The sequence below is a fragment of the Syngnathus leptorhynchus genome, chromosome 4 (assembly GCF_054491065.1).
Source record: "Syngnathus leptorhynchus isolate UIUO chromosome 4, UIUO_Slep, whole genome shotgun sequence".
NCBI lineage: Eukaryota > Metazoa > Chordata > Actinopteri > Syngnathiformes > Syngnathidae > Syngnathus > Syngnathus leptorhynchus.
Genome location: NC_141198.1, coordinates 14,959,533 through 14,982,089, shown reverse-complemented (window position 1 = coordinate 14,982,089; position 22,557 = coordinate 14,959,533). Strand labels below are relative to the sequence as shown.

At 43.7% G+C, this 22,557-nt stretch overlaps 1 protein-coding gene across 3 annotated transcripts in view; it reads right to left on the bottom strand.

The window, feature by feature from the left end:
• antxr2a (ANTXR cell adhesion molecule 2a) overlaps nucleotides 1-22,557 on the bottom strand; it is a 34,913-nt gene that overhangs the window by 1,005 nt on the left and 11,351 nt on the right. For 2 of the 3 annotated variants that reach the window (XM_085909655.1, XM_085909657.1), the window contains 7 exons: nucleotides 20,225-20,303; nucleotides 19,688-19,783; nucleotides 16,211-16,261; nucleotides 16,018-16,107; nucleotides 14,563-14,730; nucleotides 14,406-14,486; nucleotides 4,776-11,969 (listed from right to left, as the gene is read on the bottom strand). In XM_085909655.1, the coding sequence (XP_085765781.1) occupies nucleotides 11,910-11,969; nucleotides 14,406-14,486; nucleotides 14,563-14,730; nucleotides 16,018-16,107; nucleotides 16,211-16,261; nucleotides 19,688-19,783; nucleotides 20,225-20,303 (625 nt within the window). In that variant the 3' untranslated portion in view covers nucleotides 4,776-11,909. Of the gene's footprint in view, nucleotides 1-4,775; nucleotides 11,970-14,405; nucleotides 14,487-14,562; nucleotides 14,731-16,017; nucleotides 16,108-16,210; nucleotides 16,262-19,687; nucleotides 19,784-20,224; nucleotides 20,304-22,557 lie in introns of those variants that run through there. The other variant, XM_085909656.1, reaches the window with a different exon arrangement.

The following is a 22,557-nucleotide window of genomic DNA, read 5'->3' as shown; positions in this document are numbered from 1 at the left end:
AGAACAATATAGATATAATTACGAAATACGATTTTAAAAACATGTACATATTTATCATAGTTCGAAATGATTAAAATCACAATTTCTCAGTCATGGCTTCATTTAGACTGTATAATTGCATTTTGCACATTTATTATACTTATTGCTATGATTATAAATAGAACACTACAATATTAAAATATCCACAGTGTATTTAAAAAAACTTAAATAAGAAAAATTCAAATTATAAATGAATGTAAATCATTTGCATGAAAAGAAGTTAAGATAATGTGTTATATAAGAAGGGCAATCAAATTATTAAGAGATGACAATATATTTTAACAAATAAAGTCAGTCTGATATAAAAAGCACCAAATATCAAAAATAAATAATTCATTCATTTAAAAAAAAGTGTTAATACATTTTAAAGTTCAATTTCTTAAAAAAAAAAAAAACAATTGAAATTTCAACAAATAATTTCAAACGCCTTTTAAAAATCCACCGATATATGGTGAAAAAAATATTCATGTCTTCATTTCAACACGTCAAAGAGTGTGTGCGTGCATGTATGTGTGGTTGCCAACAGTTGTCTAGCCGACACCAAGAGGGAGCTCTCACACTGCGAATCTCTCAACAGCGGGTCAGCGTGCGCGCGCACACCCACACGCACACGCACGCACACGCACACACTGCAAGCAGCCGTGTTGAAAGCATAAAGTCTACGCCATCGTGTTCACAGCGTAAACATCCAATGTACTTAACGTGCAAGCAGTTCCCGTAGCGCAAAGTAATCAAGTACAAATTCTTTGTTAAATTGCGTAAAGAGGAACTAAATGAAAATTAATTTATTTGATTTTTTTTTTCCTATGGTCCTCCTCAACATAGCACAGAAATCCCCCCCTAGCCTCCATCACGGGTTCCAAGTTAGCAGTAGCGAACTATTTGGTGCCATTTTTTTCTAATTATTGTGCACCACACCCCTTTTAGGTCGGGTGTAATTTCACTGTCACGCACTAGATGGCGAGACACACTTTAGTTTGACACAAAAAGGAAGCATTTCAGCTGCACTGGGTTTTTCCTGAAGAAATCCTCTTTTTGTGCAATGGCAGTAGAATTTTCTAACTTGCATCTTTGATATATGTTGCCAGATGTTGAGTTTGTTAGTTTGTACAAAATGGGATTTGTTTACTGTGGGCTTAGAGGGATCGATACACCGTACAATATTTTTCCTCATCTTTTGCACATGCTCAATCAAAAACATATTTGTATAGTTTTAAAAAAGTGTTGAAAGACCTCTGGGAAAAACCAAAGTGCCTTAACTGCTCTAAAAACATGAAAACAAAAAAAACGAGAGGGGGTAATCATCAAAATACAATGATTAACTGAGAAGTATTTCATTTTTGGTTCGTTGCTTTTATCAAATAAAAGAAAAAAAAGTGTCTGAAAACACAAACTGGGAATAAAAAGGAGGTGTGAGAGGAATACATCTCATGAGATTTACATTTTAACTGTCACTTTTAGACATGATTTGAATACACTCATCAGTCTTCCAAGAGATTTTTCAACTATTTTATAAATTTGGATTATTGATTGAAATTAGTGCATTCGTGTTTTTTTTTTATATTAAATTGTTGTACTGATTAATTTTAAAATGAGCCAAACTTTTCAATTAAACAAACAGTAATGCGTGCAACTTCAATTTGTATTAGCCAGTATTTCAATCACCTTGATTGATGCCACATTTGCATCCAATTCTTTGCTGAGTTACTTAGTGACTTTCCTCGCAGGGCTTTGTAAATAATGGACAAATCCCGCCTGCTTTACAAATCAAAGAAAAAGTACAAATGTAAATGAGCCGGCCATGTGTTGTGTGCTACGCAGACAGCTTGACGGCGATTTAGACGCCATCCAAATGCCTTTTTTTTTTTTCCCTCTTCTTCTTCTTCTTGGCTTGTCAAATGAACTGCTAGATGCTTTATTTCCACCAAAGAGATTGCAAAACAAAGTGTGAAAGAATCATCTAGGAACAATCATCCATCTGCGGCGTGGAAAAAGTCGAGGTGTAATCCGGTGGCAAGATGTTGGTTTTGCGGTCATAAGACGCCTGCCAACAACCGCGGATACTTTTCAGCTTCGCTAATCTGGGATTTAGCAAGCCCAACCGCAACGTTCAGTCCAAACGTGCTTTTCGTTATGCAAACACTTCTTTTTGCAGTATTAGCTATCAAGTTTACTGCCAACGCTAATATTCAAACTGTTCCAAGCGGACATTTCCAGTGGTTCTTCGAAAGTCAATCAAACTCAACTACAAGGTTTTTGGGGGGTGTTTCATGTTCAGCCATCTTGGTTTAGCAACGTAGCATTTGGTTGACATGTCCTTCACAAGGAAACCCACCAAAAACTCCCATGAAGCCATGTATGGAAGTCAGCCATTTTGTTTTTGAGCGGCCAATTCGGGGTGCTTCCGGTCATTCAAAGTGGAATTTGGAGGCAGTAACAGCAGACGCAAAGAACAGCGTGTGTGAGCAATCTTCCCTCGTCCGCAAGACTGCTGGCCATCTTGACGCTAGCCCCTCATGCTCACACATGCACACGCTGCCCACACAGCGCTGCCATCTGGCCCGCTCGGAAATGACAGCCACCTGAGCCTCGGCCAAACGCGCCTTGATCAGATATCGTTCGGACCTTTCTTCTTTTTAAAGACTGTCATCGCCCCATGTGCATGGTATCGGTTACGTAATATACAAGAAACAATTGTTCTATCCTTAAGCTATATAACAAGCGTAGGTAAAAGTGCTAAAGCAGACCAAATCATGATTTGAGAATTGCTAGTAGGCTAACAGTTGACATGCTAGCCTATAGCAACCTGAGAAGTAAAAGGATTAAGCATGAGCAGTTGATATCATGACTTTCAGTTACATAAAAGTTTGACTGGGAACTCGAAGGTGAACATACCATCAATTGGTAACAACGCCAACACACCTGCCTTAAAAAAAAGCCACGGAGGTGCATTAATATTTTGTCATCATCCAGTCCTATTTCTAACTAGAGCTGATAAAAATGCTAAAATGGCCAGGGAGACCTTGTGTCAATCATTTTTTAGGCAGCGTCACGCTAAGCAGATGCATCCACAAACAGACAGCGCTGATGCAGGCACCCGATTTACGGGAAGGTATTAAACCGTCGGCCTGTGATGCAGTGCGGGAGTATCAAACACTCCGAACCTGGGATCGATGGCGACAGCTTGCGCTAAAAAGTTAGCAAACGGCAGCAGCATATGCAGAGCAGTCTGGAAAAAGCATCTCTGAACTTCAGCGTCTGCACCAATCAATCGTTCACTTGTTTTTTGGGTTTTTTTTTTTTTTAATCGCAAGAGAAGATGAAGTAGTCAGCCATTTTGGTTTGAAGCGGCCAGTTAAGGCATGTTGGGAGGTTTACAGCGCTCCTACCCAAGCCACATCCCAAGAGAGATTTTGAACATTGAGCTCCCAAAGCCCATTTCACTGAGCAACATGAGATTTGGTTACTCGACAAGACAGTCTGACATCTTGCGAGACATACTCTTTATATACGTACATATACTAACAAGATAGCATTGTGAATAAAAATAAAAGCAAAGATAAATACTTAGCAGCTGGCTGATACTAAATAAGCAAAACAATTTTTAGAAATTGTGAAAATGATGCTAGCAATGGCTAGCTAACGTAGCTCCACGGTACGGTAAATGCATTTGGTGGAGTTTACTTCTTGTCGAGCTGTTGGCTAATTTTTTTTCCCAATAAAAATTGCCAACATGCTAACAGTTAATACACTAGGCTCTGATTAGCCAGCTTGGTTTTGAGGTCTGGCGAAGTGTCAAATTCGACAAATCAGCATCATCTCCTGAAGCCAGAAGACGCTTGGCGCCATTTTGTAGTGGATGCAGATGTTTGGTGCCCATCTGCTTCCCTGGAGTCAATGGCTGACTCCCTCTCTCTTTTTTTGTGCACGAGTAAGTGCACATCATTGGCAGCTAAGCGGTCTGGGCACCGTCCCGGCGCTTGTTCCAGAGAAATGCCAATAGTTTTGGCACAGGCGACGGGGCCCTCGCAGACGGCGCGGGGACGGCACAGATGGCGCTAATGGACGAACGGGATCCAACCAAGGGAACCAGGGCGGAGCCGCGCTGTCCAAATCCCTGCGCAGTGTGAACGCCGCATAGGGCCAACGCGGACGCTCCCGCTTCCCAAGCCGCAGCGGCGCACATCAACAATTTAAGAGCATGAAATAATCACAAGTGGCATGGAGTCGGGCCAATGTAGACAAGAAAAGATTGTTTTGCTTAAAGCGAGTAGCTTAGCGGTGAATTGACTGGCTAGCAAATGCATATTATGCTACATATGCAGATAGCCTACAGCTAGCCTGTTTATGAAAAATAAAATACTGAGAGTTCAAAAGTGAAGCAATTCTGCAGGAATTAAAAAGTCATCAATTCTACTAAGAATTGATTGTGATAGCCCTTTTCTTGAAACTAGAAAGGGCCATGTTTAATAAAACGTGATTGAAAAAAAAAATATTTCAAATGTAATGTTATGATTATTTTACTTTACGGGGCCAGGCGCCCACCGAACTAACGTGTACTTTGAAAGCGGCCCTGCTGAAGATGTCGCAGGCGTTTCCCAAGTGCAAGGAGGGAGAAAAAAAAAAAAAGACATAAGCTCGCACATCTGCAGGCGGCGGGCCTCATCAAAGTCTGATGCTCATAAAAAGCTGCAATTCTGCATTAGGAGACCTTTTACAAGCAATCGCAGCTCTTCAACACAGCCGGCAGACGAGTATTTCAATACACTGACAAGATTAGCGGGCGCACGAAATAAAAGAGCTTTACAAAGGCGACAAATTCAAGATGGATGCTGCAATAAATAAAAATAAATAAACTGCAATAAATAAACAAAAAAAAACACTAAAAGAACTAAGTCACTAAAGTGAAGGATTAGAAACCATTCTATTGTATTTATTGAAATGTAATTGCGCTCCCAATAATGAATAATTATCTGGAGCACAGAAATGTTCTTGGATGCCAAATTACATTGTGAATAAGTGGGAACAAATGATGCTCTAAACAATAGGGGAACCGTTTTATTCGTTTTAATTAACTTGGACATAAAATGACTTGTCTGTAAATGTCTTTATATAGATTTAAAAATGTCATCAAATGAATTAATAAGATAACCTCTTAGACATTGTATTTTTAACATATATGTATTCCTTTTTCATTTCTATGTAACATAAGTTTTAAAATATGGCTTGTTCAATATATTTGTAAAATTACATTTAAAATAATGACCAGGAATTGATTTTTGTTTCAAAAATATGAAACGAGTGAATTTGTATTTTATTCACAAAATATTTAGTTATGCCTGAACATTTTGACAACAATTTTGATTGAGTTGATAGTGACGTAGAACGCATTCCAACGCAACACTACATTCCAACTTCTACAGTCAAACTTTTCATTTGCGCGCTCGTATATCTGCATTACAAGTGATTTTGGAGCAAAAAGAAGAAAAGTTGCAGCTTTAAATCTGCAACGCGAAGCAAAATTGTTATTTACGAGGTTGTAAAGTAACGCCAGCGTGTGCGGGCGAGAGAAATGCGAAAAAATGAAAATATGCTTATCGAGCTGCATGCTAATAATGCATAAGAGTCGTAATGTGATGCTGGAGATTTAATACAGTGTGTGTGTGTGTGTGTGTGTGTGTGTGTGTGTTGGTGTGTGTGTGTGTGTGTGTGTTTGTTATCTGTGTCTTCTGGTTGATAATGTGAAAATGAAAATGCCCCCCAAAAATGGCAACTCACAGATATCAAACTGTGCAAACAACATTTCTATTGGCTTCAAGTCGAGTAACAGGTAACTAATCAAATTGCAAAAATCAAAGTGAAAATTTCCTTTAATTTTACAGCCTTGTGATCTTTACCTCTGATGCTCATTTGATAATCTCAGCCAAACGTTCTCCTGCTCATCCTGATCCGTTGTCATGTATTAGCCCCGCTGTCTTTTGGTACATAAACGGTTTGGAAGAATTATGTTGCGCAACACTGTTACTTAACGGCCTTCCAAGGAGTCCAAGAAGAAAATGTATAGCTTGCGCTATTATTGGTCCGAACCCAAACATTGATCAGAGGCTTTTTTTTGGGGTTGTTGACGGAAAACATGGCGGGCTTCCTTCCTGCAAAAGCGTGTGAGCATGTTTGTGTGCGTTCAGATGCTCGCACCACAAATCAAGTCGTGCGATGATTGTCAACTTTTGCGTTTGGAGGGTGAGATTTTAACAGCTTTGAAGCTCTGGCAAACAAACGGAACCGCTTGTTCGCTATTGATTTGACGCACGCACATACACATAAGACTAAACATTTTCTTTTTGTAGCCTCGGTGCTTATATTGCCACACACAATATTCCGAGAGGGAGAGCAGTTAAAGGCTAGTCGCAAGCAATACGTGTAAATTTGAGTGTGATAATGCTAATAATAATCACTACTATTTCTGAAACGTATTTCTGAAACATATTTCTGAAACGGCGCCGAGCATAAAATGTCCATAACAGCAACGGTGCAAGCCAACTCACAGGCAAACTAAAGAGTAAAGCTAAAGACGGCAAATCGAGGACCGCGTCCGTCGTGGTCGGCTTGATTTCGCCGTTTCGGCTTTTTGACGACAAACCGTGGGAGGAGAGGTCGCTGTGACGGCGGCGGCAAGAGAGAGCCTAATTAAAAGTGTATCATCTTTAATTAAGACCCGGACAAGCTATCAGTGGTAAAAGATCACATTGTCATTAAGCTTAATAAGCTGCGTTATTAACTCACTCCACCGGCATCCATCAAAGACCGAGAAAAAAAAACGAGGGCGAACGGAGAAAATTAAAGTTGAAACGCAGCGAGGGGAGAAAAAATGACGACAAGCACATCTGGAAGGACTCCAAGGGCGTTTTAAATGAGCGGCGGCGCCAACTATTGTCACATCTGCATCTTTTTTCCATCATCAATTATGGACGGCGGGTGACTTATTCATAAGAAGAGAAACATCCTTCAAGAAGACATCTGCCTCTGCGCAGATGAACTTGTTTGCTGGAAATAAAAGTCGCGGGCAGTGTTGACCGTCAAATACGCAGACATTTCCACAGGCTGACGTGAACCTACAATGGGCGCTTTCGACCAAAATGACTTTTTTTGGTGGGTCCCATTGAAAATGACTCTAAAGCCGGCTTTGGAGGCTGGATTTTTCAATACAGAATCAAAACTGGAAAAAGATGACATGACCCCACAATTCAAAACAAACTATCAGAGCTGCAGAGTTCCTGGGATTTTTTTTGTGGGTCTACATGTGAGATATGGCGACCAAATTACACGGTATTAGCTTTGGGGGTCCGAAATTTCTAAATCACTTGACAATTCATAATGCGACCTGAAAGTGGTCAAGGGGGCTAAATTTGAAAAGTGTCTTTCCGGGAAGACCAACAGAAATGTGTCTTGGCCTTGTTAGACTCCTTTGTTGGTCTACCAAATTTGCTGCTGTTAAGTTAAAGACATTTTGGGACAGAATTTTTTACAAACCTTTCTTGGATGGTTTTAAAAGTATCATGACAAATGTATGTATCCACTACTAAACAAAATGGCAAACTGCCTGTGTGTATTTTCAAACATGGGTTCTTGAGACCTTTTTGTTCGTCTTCTCATGGGATACCCACCAAACACATCAACCAAATTTCTTACTGTGAACTGAAACTGGTTTCTGGGGCTGAATTTTGCAAGAGTTTGTTTGACCCAAACTTAAAAAATGGCACACTTCCTGTGCCTGAGTGAGCGTGACTTATTTTTTGTGCACCCACTCATGAAAGACATACCAAGTTCATTCTACTAAGCAAAACAGGAGACGGGGTGGATTAATTATTATTATTATTTTTCTTTTTTTATGATACTTAAGTCTTCATTTTGGCCTTTTGCTGTTGTGCTCCCGCCATGAGTGTAAAGCGTGTTTGTGAACAGACGCTTGTCAAAGGTCTCGTACGCATTCATAACGCCTTGTCGGCGGCAGTGTTCTAAACGCTTTTTGCGCACACGCAAGGGCCCTTCAGTCTGCATTAGGCAGGGCGGCCACCTTGTTACATTCATGTATACAAAATAAGCACGCGCTCATCGAATATTCACTGTGAACATATTCCCCGCATAACATGACGGCCCCGCTTCTACCCTTTTAAAAATTCAAATGGACACAGGGGAGCATTAGAATACATTACGGCGAGGATGTGTGACACCCCGCCTTTGCTCACCCCCCCTAACCCTAACCCCCCTCCTCATTTATACGTCTGTCAGAAGGTGAACGAGGAAGAGGAGGAGGAAGGCAGAGCGCACGCGACCGAGTCGGCCCCTGCGACGCTGACGTTAACAATAATGTAATTTAATTAAAGCCAAGATCCCCGCCGCCTCTCCTGCTCGCTTTGATTTTAATAGGCGATGAAGAAAGGAAGCCGAGAGAGTAGCGGCAGTCCGAGCTAGGAGGAAGGCGGGTCGGACGGGGGGGGTCGGGGTACATCAGGTCGGATCGGATCAGGCCGGGGGGGGGGAACGAGCCCCCGACACGAGCGCTCTCCCCTCCCCTCGCCTCTGCGCGGGGTGCAGGTACCAGCCCAGACCACCCGGACGAATACAACGAGAGCCTTCAGCTAATGGGGAGGCAAGAACCAGACGACGAGAAGGACAAAAATGAGAAGCAATCACAAAATCATGACGTCAGATCTGGACACATGTTCACATTTAACACAGGCAACCAATTGCTTGTTGCTCCAAACTTGAAATTTATTTGCTATATATGTTTAGAAAATCATAATAAAAATGTACGTATTCTAATAATAATTTAAAACACAGCAAAGTAGACAGACGCAAATTTCAAACATGGCAAGAAAACAGCTACTGTAGAAATAACATCAAGAGAGCTCAACAAACGTTTACGTTTTCTTTTGGATGTTAATGTATCATAACAACTTTTTTTTTTTTTTTTACTTTTGTTTTCATTTGGATTTCTTATTCTCACTGCAAGATCTAGTTTGATTTGGCTTAATTTATATTTATTTCAACTGCATTTTCAGTTTGTTTGAATTTGAATGAATTTAGTGTTATTTTGAATTTCATTTCATTCTTTATTCTAAATGAATTACATTTTAAAGTTCATTATATCTGAATTCTAGCATGTTAATTTAATCTCAATTTATTTCATTCTTAAATATTTTCATATAGAATACAGAACTGAACATTGAATTTGAGACTTTTTAATTTCATTGGATTTTATTAAGAATTTCATTTGCTATAAAATAATATTTAAAATGTATTACTTAAACTTCTTGATCTATTTTATTTTTCAAATTTGTACTTTTATTTCACTAATTAGAATTCCTGCCTGTAGAAATCAACCATTGCAACTCATAACCGGCCTAGTCTTAGCGGCCCGTTCTTAGTTTGATTTGGTATAAAATACGTAGCTGCTAGCGTTTGGGCAAATTCACATGGCCGCTAACATTCAAAAAAGCAACCTGCTATGAAACAGGATTGCAACTCATAGTTAGCTTGTTCTTAGCGGATTACAAATTACAAACCAGTGGCTGCCATTAGCACGAATTAGTCTGGGTGCTATCATTCTGTCTTTTGCTTTAGCTGTAATATTTCAATTTGTTACACTAAGCATTGTCCCTTCATCCAATCAGCAGTCAGCAGTAACAAAAAGCTTCCTGCTTTATGAGGTTAATCCGGTAACCAGTCAGGTCCAAGAGGGGAGGCTAGCAGGGTTGTGTGGGGGGGATTAACATGGCAGTCATTATCAAATTTACAACCAGTCACACAGACATCTGCCCTACTTTTGCTGGCTTCATGTAAAAAGAAATCATCTGGTTAAGAGAGAGCGGTCGGCGCTCGTAAACGGTCGCTTGGTTTTTCCGCTGCAGTGAAAGCTGTCACAGCACAGGCGGGGGGGCGACGGAAAGGAGCTGTCATCCGGCTACTTGTTAGCGCTAACGAGGACGTGCGCTGATAGAACTAATGAGGCCCAGGTCCACTCATAGACCTAATGAAGCCCAGGGCTGGCGGCACCGCTAGCACCCTAACCCTCGATGCGGCAACTCGGTCAAGCTACATCGGGTGGCGACGAGAGGCGCGGTGAACGCTCACGTTTTCACTCACGTTTTCGTGGCCTTCTGAATTAGTTTTGTTAACAGCAACTTTCCGGAGAACTAACTTAAATACATACGCCATACAAAGCAATTTAACAATAAAAATATTAATGAAAGAAAAAACAAAAAAGAGAATTCAACAACACGTTTTTGTATTTTCACATTTCTGTGGGGGGGCACTGACAATTTTAACGGAAGGCACTCTGACGATTTATACTCGCTTGTTGAAGAAGACACATTTGTAACGGGTATTGGCAGGCCCGTTGGGCCTCCACTGCATTCATATGATACACACGAAATATTGAGCGGGTAATGAAACAAGACATTTTTTGTATGGGGGCTAGACAAGAATCAATGGTTGAAATCTGAATTCTGGTAGACATGAAAAGATAATTGTAGGAAAGTTATATCCTGGTGTATCTATTTGTGAATTCCACAATGCGTTGTACTGCAATCGCAATTTCACAGCTAATTACATGCTTTGACCCATATAGCTAACAAAAGCACGCTTAATATTGGCTTAGTGAACACGAAAAGCGCTAGCAGCACCTTAACGCCTGCATGTAAATGATCTCAACTCTAAATGCATTTGCTGGCTACCGTTAGCGCTAACAGATGTCCTTTCGCGCCTTTTGTCTAATAAGAGGCGCTATTGTTTCAGATGACACATCTTAAAAGGTTTCACCAACGTCTTGAGCTAGCTAGCTACGCGTGTGAGTATACAATATGCTAATGGGGTGCTAATTTATGTTCTAAGAAAGAGTTGATGTACAACAAAAACACAAGCCGTGGTGGCAGCAGAGAGGTGTTTAGTGCACGCAGCACTAATTTCTCCATAAAAGACTTTTAATGGGGAGTAAACAAGCAAGCTAATGACGTACCTACGGATCAGAGAGCGTGACATCTTATAATTAACGGAGCAAATTGCTACTAAACTGCAGTGAAGCAGCTAATAAAAGTGTCGGGAGACCACAGACCAGGGCTAAGAGGTGGAAAATGTAAAAACAACGTCATCCCAAGCATGCAAGTGTTGAGCAATGTTTCAAGACAAACACACGACAATCTGATCACATGGAGTCGCGTGCTCTGGAAACTTTCCGGTCTATAACCCTCAGCTTCGTAGCAACTTTTCCGGACACCGCTAGCGTATTTTCATGAAACTGAAAAAAATGACACAGCTCAGACAGGAAATTGGGAGTACAAGGTGAATCCGATAGATTTCAAAATAAAATTGTTCCGCAAACTTGTTTTTTTCTTTTCATTCATGAAAACAACTGACAGACCTTCCATTTGAGCGAAAACACCTTTTTATGTCATGGCCTTTAATTAACCCATGTTGGCATATTTGGCTGCAGTTTGTGCTCTAAATCTAAAGGTCTTAACCTCAACCGGGACCAAGGCCTAGGTATGGGCTAGGTTCTATTAAAGGACCGAAGCAGTCGCCCTGAGACAAGGGCCTAGATTAGAACCACGTCCTAGACTGTGACCCTATTCGGTGGCATCCCGTTTTATCGGATTAAATAATGAAATGATGACATATTTCACAATCATTCGTGAACGATTCAATAAAAAAAAACACACTGATAAATGATCAATTCCTATTTCATATACAGCACATATACTATTTAATGAAGTCTGAGTTTATATTAATGAGGGCAACAAGATGTCTTGATCACCGTGTCCATGTCGGTGCACGCTTATTTACATATTTCAATCCTCCAGACTTGAAAGTCGCTAACAGATGACAAAATCCCAGCAACAGCTTGTCCTCGGCCGTGACACGGGACATATTTTCTGGGAGAGAACAGAAGTCTGAACATGAGAAAAGTCTTGAAGCTGTCTAGTGGGCCGCGTTAGGGATTATTGTTTTAGGTTGATTGTAAACATGGCCGCCAACATACAGCTCGACCTGTTTACAGTCTGTGGGAAAGTCTGTGCGGGCAGTTTCAAATGGTCACATAATTCATTGCAAAACTTTCATGAATGTGACCTATAACCTGAACGGCTGAATCAAGATAATCAGCAAATAATCTGCGTCTGATTAACACGTGCCCAAATTTCAGGCGTTCTACTCGGCTTTCCCCGACATTTTGGAAGTCAAATTTATGGTCTTCTGCTCCAAAGGATAATAATATCAGGAACATTTTAAGATGGGTTTGAACGCGTTTTGAGTTTGTAATCTGTCAAAAATGGTTGAAACTATTAATATCACCTTCACCAAGGAGCCACACCAGCAGAGCAATCGCAAACAATAAAAACAATATTTAAAGAAAGAAAAACGAGACCTAATGATTATTTTTTCATAAAAAAAAAAAAAAAAAAAGGCCAAGTACAGAAAGCGATTTCCCACGTACAGACTCATACGCGAGCACACACTAAAACGACATTTTATCAGCGTGGAGGTCCGGCGGCTCGTACTGTTAACCTCCACCAGCACTCAGCCCACTCGTCCCCCTGGTGAGGAACAGATGCGAAGAGAGAGGAACAAATGGAAATCCAACTGGAAGCCCACACACACACGCACGCACACACAAACGCACTAGCAGAACAAGTGCACCGCCTGTTTGGTCGCAGCTCGCCTACTCGCGCTCGGCTTCCTGTCGGACGGCGTCGAGGGAGGGTTGGTTCGCTATATAACTGCTATCTTTAAACACACAGCTGCTAAGGGCTGCCAGAAAGAGCCCCTCCCTCCTCCCCCAATCCCGCCATCTTGCTCTACCTGCCGTCCCCAGCCGATCCCGGGAAAAACTTGGCGGCAGATGTTGCGAGCGCCAAGCTGGCTCAGAAGTGCCTCCCCGGTTCCCAGCACTCGCCCGACAACACAGTCAAAACGCATCAGATCTCTTTATTTGCGCCCGGGGCGAGTTCGGCACTGCAGCTGTGGACGCCCCCCGCACCGCCGCCACCGCCTACCTTTGGTGTCGAAGGCCCTCGGGCGCTAAATGTGAGACCCCCGGAAAAAAAACAAAAAACAAAAGAAAAAAACTGTTTCCCTCTCATTTCCCGTCTCGCTCGTCTGCATCTGCTGGAAAATGCAGCAGTGGCTCAGGGCGGCGGCACGGAATTGGACTCTGTGTGTGTGTGTGTGTGTGTGGGGGGGGGGGGGGCATAACGGAGCGGTTGGAGGGCGGTGACCCGTGCCGAACAGATGTCTGTGACGACCTGCTTCCTTACACCTGTACGAAAAGCCCGGGAAACATTTGTTGAAACATTCATGAGCCGGGAGGGTTCCTGTCGGCCATCAAAAGTCCCGCCTTTGACAGCCGGCACTAAACCAAATGACCTGCTTTTCCGCAAAAAAACTTGGGAGCAGTTGGAAAATGACGACCCACGTTCTCTTTCTTCTTATGCCCTTTCTTTCGTGGGTGTACCGGATGGCAAGCGCTCGAAGCGGCCCGACCAGCCGCAGAGCCCATGCGAGGCGTCTACTTCCTCCGATCTGAGCGAGCGCCCGGCTAATCTTGTTCAAATATTCATGGCCCGAGAGGGTTGTTGTCGGCTATCGCCGCCGACTACCGGCGCTTTGATCGCGACAGGCGAGAAAGAAAAAAAATAAAAATAGCTAAAAGGGCAAGCGCTCACAGCTGAGTGCGAATGTAGCTCGGCATCTGCTGGGAGGCTCCTTGAGGCACTCCCTTCAATTTGGTGACTTGTTGCTTTCCCATTTGAATCGCAAGCTAAAGGTCCAGGATGAGTATCGAAAGGTCCCTTCCCGACCTCCCAGTCAATTTGATGGAAGATTTTGGCGAGCCACATGCGAATGAAGCGAGCGGGAGCCTTTTTTGCTTAGACTTGCCAGTACGAATGGGATTATTTTGCCACAGGAAAACTAAGATTCTTCAGAGAAGGTTGCAGTAGACTACACAAATGGCATTCGGTTTAGGAAAGAAGAAGTTGTCCATCCCTGACTGACTGAACCCTCGTGCTTTTTTTGCTTGAAAACACTTCCATGTTTTTGTGGTCAAAGTATAAAAGATAGCACACTTGTTATAAGCTAAAATGTCAAATTGTAATGGCAAGAAAACTGCATTTTACGGCAAAAGTATATTTAAGTATATAAAAGTATGTAAGTATGGCCTTCGGATGGTCTAGTATAAGAGCATTTGAGTGAAATCAATTGTGCTGATCCTCACAGGCTGTTTGAGGTCTAACCTGTCAGTAACGTCAGCCTTTCAAGGCATAATGCTGAAAATCAACACTGACCGACAAAGCTTCTTTTTTTCTTTTTACCTTCTCAGCAGAGGTGGGCCTCATGAGGGAAACGCGATCGTACTGCCGTCGCATCAAGGCCCACAAAGCGTCCAGACGACCCTGATGGAAATGCGGCGCTTAAGTCTCGCAGTGGCGTTCCAAAGCTGAATCCAAAGCAGACCAAAAGACGCCTCACCTTGATGGGGGTGTACCACTTGTTGTCTGTGCGGCGGCGGGGGGAGGCGGCGGGCCCGGCTCGTTTCACCATGGGCTCCTCGGCCTCCTCGGGCATGGAGACTACCGCGTTCTTGGCCTTCTCCAGACGGGCGCCCTCTTCGGTGGAGCCCTTCTCGCCCCAGCGCACCTGTGCGGATCAAAGACATTCGTTTTTGTGAAGTAGCAAAACACAGAAGACCAAGAGACAACGACAAAAAATTGTGCAGCTGACCTGAGCGATTCCATTCAAAAGTTCAAAGCTTCAGGAACTGCTAAGAGGGGAGGGGTGAGCAGTTACACACACCCCACGTAAAAGGAGGGAGACCTTTGACACTGTGCTAACTCCAGCATCTTAGGTGAGTGTCTTTTTGCTCTATTCATTCATGTACATTTGAAAAAAGAAAAAAAAAAATGGTGCCAGCGGGTGCTGGTTAGCCCCAAGGGCAACATGAGCAACTCGCAGGTCTGCTCTAAAAATAGCTCACCAGTGATGGTTCATTGATCAAATCTAGACTTTTATACATAAATAGACTTAAATACTAGTGTATTTAAACAAAATGTTTTTACTCTCCTGTGTGATGATTCATTGGAAGCGAATTTGTGGTCCAATGACGCTTGACGTCAACGACGCCGTTCATAACATTTCCTTGCCTATTTGTGAGCAAATATTTTGTGGTTGCAATCGATACCCGAATGAAACGTTGCATGCGCTAAAAAAATGGCATCTTTGCTTGCAACTCTGGCATTTTTATGAGAACGAGTCCTCTCGAAGGTACAGTAGATGTCGGAGACTTTGCTTCCTTGACCGTAGAAGCGAGGACGTGGCCTGACAAGGCTCATCAAACGGCTACGCTAGGACCATAGGCGCAGCATCGCACGTCCTCTCGAGGGAAAGGAGCAAAGAGGTACGTGCTCCCAGAGGATGCTGGGAAATTCCCATGATGACTTACAGATGATGTGCAGGAGGAGGACGAGGAAGAGAAGCGTGGGGGGTGCGGGAGGGGGCAACGGTGAGGACGGCGGACACGTTGACAGCCGAGACGGCATCGCGACGGGACGACGAAGGACAGCCTGTCGCGTCAGAGCTGTCGAGGCTCGGATTGACCGACGGAATGATGGACGGCCACGTCGCAATAAAAGCAGCGTAAGCGCTTTCCTGTTGACCCGCTTCGCGTTTACACGACAACGCGCTCGTGTGACTTTTAGAAGAAGGTAAAACTAATGTGGGATTGGTTGGTTGACAGGAGAGAGAGATGAGGTGAAGAGGAAGAACACGATGAGGAGAAGGTTGAAGATGAGAAGTTTGGAGAGAAAAAAGACCAAAGAGGTTTAGAAAAGGAGAAGGAAGCGGAGGAGAACAAAGAGATGGATGAAGCTAGAGAGGTGAGGAAAGAAGAGGTGTGTGTGTGTGTGTGTGTTGCGTGTGCTCTTTGACCTCCATGCGTTTGATGCCTCCAGCTCCTCTTCCTCCGTAGTAGGAGGCATCCACGGTGGGCCATTTCTTCTTGCCGACCGGCTCAGGCTCCTGCAACGGAGAGACCTTAGCGTGGCTGTTCCAGGCGTCATCACAGCCTTCGAAAGCTCTGAAGCCTGGGCCATTTGGAAGCCGGATTCCAAAGCGTACTCACAGGTGGTGGCGGTCTTGACGGGGGTGGCTGTGGCGGGGGGTCTTTGATGACCTGGACAAACAGGAAGAGAAAAAAAAAACGTCAGCAGAATGTCCGTCAGGAGAAAATGTGACACGAGCTTGACGGCTGACGGGCCACCCAATCAAAAAAAAAAACTCTCCGCAACCCGCTGACTCTGGTGAGTGTTCCTGTTTTGCAATGTGAGACCCCCTCACCCTCCCTCATGAAAAATGAACAGTCAACTTGTTGACAGGGTGGGACGCGTCTTGAATTAATTGCACGAGGTTCAGCGCACCCGTGCCAACCCGGGACCTGGCGAGTTAATTAACTCCAATAAGACCGGAGACTGAGAGGAGGAGGAGGAAGTTGAACTGAATTTCCCCCCGGCATCAATTACCTATCTATCCATCTATCCATCCATCTATCCATGGAGGAGGAGGAGGAGGAAGAGAAGGAGTTCCTGCTTTTTTTGTACGTATTGGCTGAAACCCGCGAGACTTGATGCCCTCTGAGGGAAGAAGCTCAACCCCCCCCCCCCCCCCCAATTCTGTAAGTTGGGCACTCTGACAGCGCGTTCCATTTAATCAGCGAAGCCGTAAAGTGCAAGGCAGACCTTTAGTCCCAACGTGGGGCATTTAGCAGATGAAATTCTTGCGTGGCGGGAAGGAAAGGACACCAACTACAGCTGCTTTTTACGTTGCATTTTGATGAGCAGAAGCAGAAAAAAAAAAAACATTAGCTTTCATTAACTCCTCTTTAATATTCCTCTATCCAAGGCTCGAAACCCTACTCTTTCAAACCCAAATTATGGCCCTAATCTGAAATGGCAACGCTGACTAAACGTGACTTGAAAGTGAAACTTGAAAGGGCTTCACAAAATCTCACAAGGGCTTTCTTAAATGGCCAAGTTTTTCTAAAAAAGGGACTTTGTCCCTAGAAACCCTACCATGGCCTTCATCGGAAACCTAAAAGCTCAGTTAAGCCTCACCTCGACTCAAAAGCCACATTCCAAAGCTGACCCCTGTCCGGGACCCGTAACGCGGGGGTTCTTCCCCACTAGAAACAAAAATGACAGTTAGCAAGGACGCTAACAGCTGTTTCCTGCTTTGCGTTTCAAACGCAGGCACGGCACGCTCATTAGCATAATGAATGAAAGTCATCAATTAGGCTTAATGAATTTCTCTTTGACACGCTCATCAGCAAATCCTGTGACCTCTCCATACGCTGCCCGGCGCCGTTCCCACCGCCGCCGTACGCTGGCCGCATTAGCTACTCCCGAGTAATTACACAAGCAGATTTTCGGGACATATTGTGGGCTAAATAGAGTAGAGGGGACTTTGTCCCGGCTCTACCTGCTGAACAGATGCGACATCCATTTCATATCCAACACAAAGACGAGACACGCAGCAGAAAACCAAGTCGTGTATATACACACACACACACACACACACACACACACACACACACACACACACACACACACACACACACACAGATGGGGTTTTTTTTTTCCCCCTCATTGTGGCAGTTTGGCACAAATTATGTGTCAGAAAAAAAAAATTAAAAAAAAATACATTTTTCAACAGGATGTCAAATGACATCCTGTTGAAAAATGGAGTTCATAGATATTTGGAGAATGCCCAACATTTTAGGATCTACAATCATACCTGCAAACTTGGCGAGCACTAACACATGATCAATCATAAAACTATTATCAAATCGCTGTCGACTAATTGGTACACCTCCACAATTAGCCATTATTTCTTCAAGCAAAAGTATACTAGCTTAGTGCTAACATATGGCATAAAATGTCACAAGTGCTAACAGAAATGGGCATCCACGGGTGATTCATTGCAACCCATACCAATGGCGCACTGCAATACGGTTATCAAATCATCAAACAATTCCAAAAAGGGACTGAGCCTTTAATTCCGCCGCCATTTTGCCCAAATAAACGACAAACAAAAGCAAATTACTACTCGGCAACTCACGCACGTGACCCCTCTGCTGGCTCGGCAGCGAGCCGGGATTTTGCGCCTCGCCGCGGCCTGGCAGACTGGCGAGCGGTACAAAGGAGGAAGGGGGGGGGGGGGGTTTAAATATTAACAAGGCACACATGGCCGTCCTCTTGTGCGGCGTTCCCCGGGTACGAGGCGACAGCAGCTCCCCGCACCAAGACAAACACGGCGGCGGCCAGACATGCTGCGGGGGGTTTACATTTTAATGCCTTTGTTGCCGCTCCAAAATATGCTCACGTCTCATGCTGGACGCCGTCCTCGCAGGTCCCCGCCACGCCAGGTGACGTCTATCATTTCTGATGAAGGGGCTTTGCGTCGGTGGCCAGGAAAAAAAATAAATAAATAAATAAATAACCAGAGACGCGGGAGCAAAAAGAGCGCCATCTGTACCCTCCCCTGGCCCCGTCCCGCCTAATCTGTTGTGGATTTTTATAAAGTGGCTGCGAGTGTTTTCCAAAGGGCCCGAGGGTACGGCGAGTTTACTCTCACACAAAAGTGCAAGCCGCTCTCAGAGAGAACAATGGAGGAGGCCGCGCTTGCGCATCAATTAAAGCTCCACGAGTGAGGAGAGCAGTGGCGGCGACATCTAAGTTTGGTACGGGCTAGCAGAGTTGGGAAGGGCCACCAAGCGACCACTTGTAATTTGCAGTGAGGCGTCAAAAAGACACGAGTGGCAATTAATGGACTTTTAAGACATCATCAACGACAAGTGCTCATCCCGCCTTCGATCCTACCTGGGAAGTAAGGAATCTGCCAACATGTTTTTTTTTTTTGTCCAAGACAAAACGGTGAGCCACGTTAATCCTTTGAGACCCAAACCGAGCTTTCTCCCCAGCGAGAGAAACGATTGGCTGAGGCGCAAGTCGCGCACAATAGCCACTTCAAAGCAGGTGCAAAATGGCCGGCCGGCTGGCCGCTAACGTCGCCTGGCGACGGCACACAAAGAAGCTCAAACGGGAAGCGGAGACGGCAAGCGGAAAATGGCAGCGGGCCGCCTGCGACAGATTGCGTGCAGGTGAACAAAATCTTTTGCATGCGAGACATCGGCGTTACAGCGCTACCTAGGGGACCGACGCGATTAATAATAAGCGCGGAGATTGGCAGCGCTTTTTGTCGGATTTGCGGCCACCGCTACGCTGTCCTGTTATTAGTGTTTGTTAATCCCGTCATTCGCAGCGTTTCGCTCACAATGTGAAAAAATCTGACACAAAAGAACCTCAAAAAAAAGGCCGTCGGTGAGATGACCTGGAAAAACAAATTTGGGAAAAAAAAGCAGTTGTCTCTTTCTGTGCAAAACGCTGAATACCGGGACGGCTGTGACCCGGTAGAACAGCCCCTGTCGATTTTTCTTTTCTTCCCTGCCAACCTTCTTTCTATTCACGCCACAAATGTGTTCCCGACAAATGTTATTCGAGGCGAGATGGAGGCGCTTGTGGCACGAAGGCTTCGCTAGACTTACCACAGTGCAGCAGAGGGGCCAGAACCACCAGAAGAGGGCCAGAGCCACCAGAGCCACAAGCACCAGGAACACGATGACCACCACCAAACCATTGGACTGCAAACATGTCACAATTTGTTCATTGATACTTTCAGGTGTCACAAAAGACGCACATAAAAAAAAAAACGTGTCAGCGGATTAGCTTGAAATGTTTTGGGTTGTGTTCCGACTGCACAGAAAGCGTTTTTAGGGGCTAGCTGCACAAATATTTTGATACGTGACCCCAATTTTAGGGGCCTTGATGAAATCAACCTGCTTTTACTGTAACTGGAAAGACGCAGGCTCTGCTGGATCGCTAATATAGGTCAGCCAACCACCAGGGGGCGACGAACAGTTACGTCATCATTAAGCTTGAAACAAGAGAACAGCAAATGTATTCAGTTTGCCCCGATAAATTGACATTTTTAGCTAGATTTGACTTGTGTGAATTATTATTTGTTTATTCCAAAATGATAATGCATTTGTTTGAAAGTTTCATGTTGTGTTGCAATGACTCACACAAGTGGAAGCGGTGATGGTGTACGCGCTGGAAATGAACGACTTGCCGTCGTTCAGGCTGATGAGCACGTCCATGCTCCTGGCAACACACAAATGATTGCATGCTTAAAAAAAAATAATAATTCACTTTTTTTTCCCCAACACCATCTGACCAGTGTCCTCATTCCAGCGTGTGCGTTTGTTTTACTGGCTTTTCAAAGTAAGGGCGGAAAGAGTAGCAATAAAAAATACTCAAAATTTAAATCTATTTGACATTTTTTCCAGCAACAGAAAGAAAACAAAGTGAAAATAATTGTATGTGGATGTTGTGGCAAAACGTGGCACTCCACTGAAGACGCTCCAAATTCTATTTCAGACTTTCCTGGATGGGGCTCATTGTCGAAAACATTCAAAGGATTGCTGAAAAATCTGCAATATTGTCATGGAAATTTGATTTTTTTTTGTTAAGACTCAAGTATTGAGCAAGAGGGGAGGTGTCAACAAGTTGAGAGAAAAAAAAAAATCACCATCAGAGTGCATTGGGACAGGCCGGTGCCAAGCTCTGCTTAAATATTTAGCAGGTAAATAAGGGCAAGGTGCCAAGGCATGGGAATATTGACGGGGGGGCGTAATGGTCTGCTCGCTCATCTGTTGGGATCCACAGGAGGATTGGCCGCCTCGGGCCAAATCCAAAAGCAAAGAGACCTCTCCTCGTTAGTATTCGGCACGTGGAGCGGGCCGGGCCGAGCCGAGCCGCCCGAAGGCGCACCTTCTTTCTCCTTCGCATTCTTTCTTTTTTTTTTTGTCAGGCGGAGGATTTGAGGCGTTTCCGAGCGATGCGCAGTTCTCATTAAGGCGGCCGTAATTGGACGGGCCATAATGGGCATATGGAAATTGCGGTGCCGTTCATCATTAGGGTTTTTAATTGAGGGTCATTACGCCACGTACCCTCAACTTGTGCCTCACACCACGTCAAGGCCCGGCGTCTTTTTTTTCACGCACTTGGCGATGCAAATCGAGTGACATATATGAGCAAAGTAAATGCCACACGTCTCAATAAGGTTAAAAAGCTTTGGCAGCAGCAGCATCACTGTCCATTGTCAATATTACACATGATACATGTGAATGTTGGATACATTTAATGACTAGCAAACTGCTTTGAAAAATGTAAAAAAGGGATTATTTTTTTTATTAGACTTATTTATATTCATAGTTTTTATTTATTTACATTGGTAAACAGCATGTAGACAATGCCTATCAACATTTTGGGGGTTTTTTTATGTGTATTTTTTTCATGCTGTCTAAGCTCATGTACAACCATCCATTTAAAGTATGGCATATGAACTGGTTCAATATTTCAGAATATAAGAGAAAAAGAATAACATTTTGAAATTGAGGTTTGGGAATTTTTGAAATTTTTTGAAAACAAAAACAGGATAACATGGACGTCGATAGTTATGTTTTATGAATAAATATTGAAATAATGATGTATTTTCTTTTTATTTTATTGTCTTCTTACATCAAACTAAATCAAATTGGGGGAAAAAAAAAAGACAACCGAGGATAAAAGTTGCTCTGCTGGCCTTTGCGGCCACAAGGGTGTGGAGGGCGTTCGTCCCTTTGTGGCGTGCAAAGTAAATGCGAGCTCTCCGAGTCGGACGTGACAGCAGAAGCTCATTTGGCCAATTGAAGCCAAATGGCTGATAATAGCGGGCAGGTTATTAATCAGGCAGGAGGGCTCCCATGCGAGAAACACTGATGAGCGGTGGCGGGCAACCCCCCTTCCCCCTCCCATCACAGCTGGACATCCTAAACGCGAGCATCACCCACAACCATATTCTTCCTTCCATCTTGTGAGAATATCACTTTTAATATTTGGACATGCTCCACAAATGGGTCCATTTGTTTACCCAGAAAAAAAAAAAGTTATTGACTGCAAGTAGATCCATTTATTTATTTTAAAAAAAAAAATGGCATTTGTAGGACAAGAGTTACAAATTATAGAATTTGGAGTTCTGTGAGCTTTGATCCGGGCCGCTTGAGTCTTGGTGATCTTCGATGCAATCTGCTTCCGATTTCAGTCAGCTTTAATGTCAAATGTTTTCCAATTCCATGAGCCTTTTTATTTCCCTGAGCTTTAGTGTGGACCGTTTGTTTGGAATTTTGCCGCACTTTGTTCAGTGAGCTTTGATACAGATTTGGGCTTTGCACGTGATTACAAACTTTGTCTGAGCTGATTTAGGTGAGCTTTAATGGGGACCGTTTGAACTCGAGTGAGTTTTAATGAGGTTAAATATGGACTCTTTCGGCAGGCTTTGACAGCAGGCTTTGACGCGACATAAGCGCATTGCCTC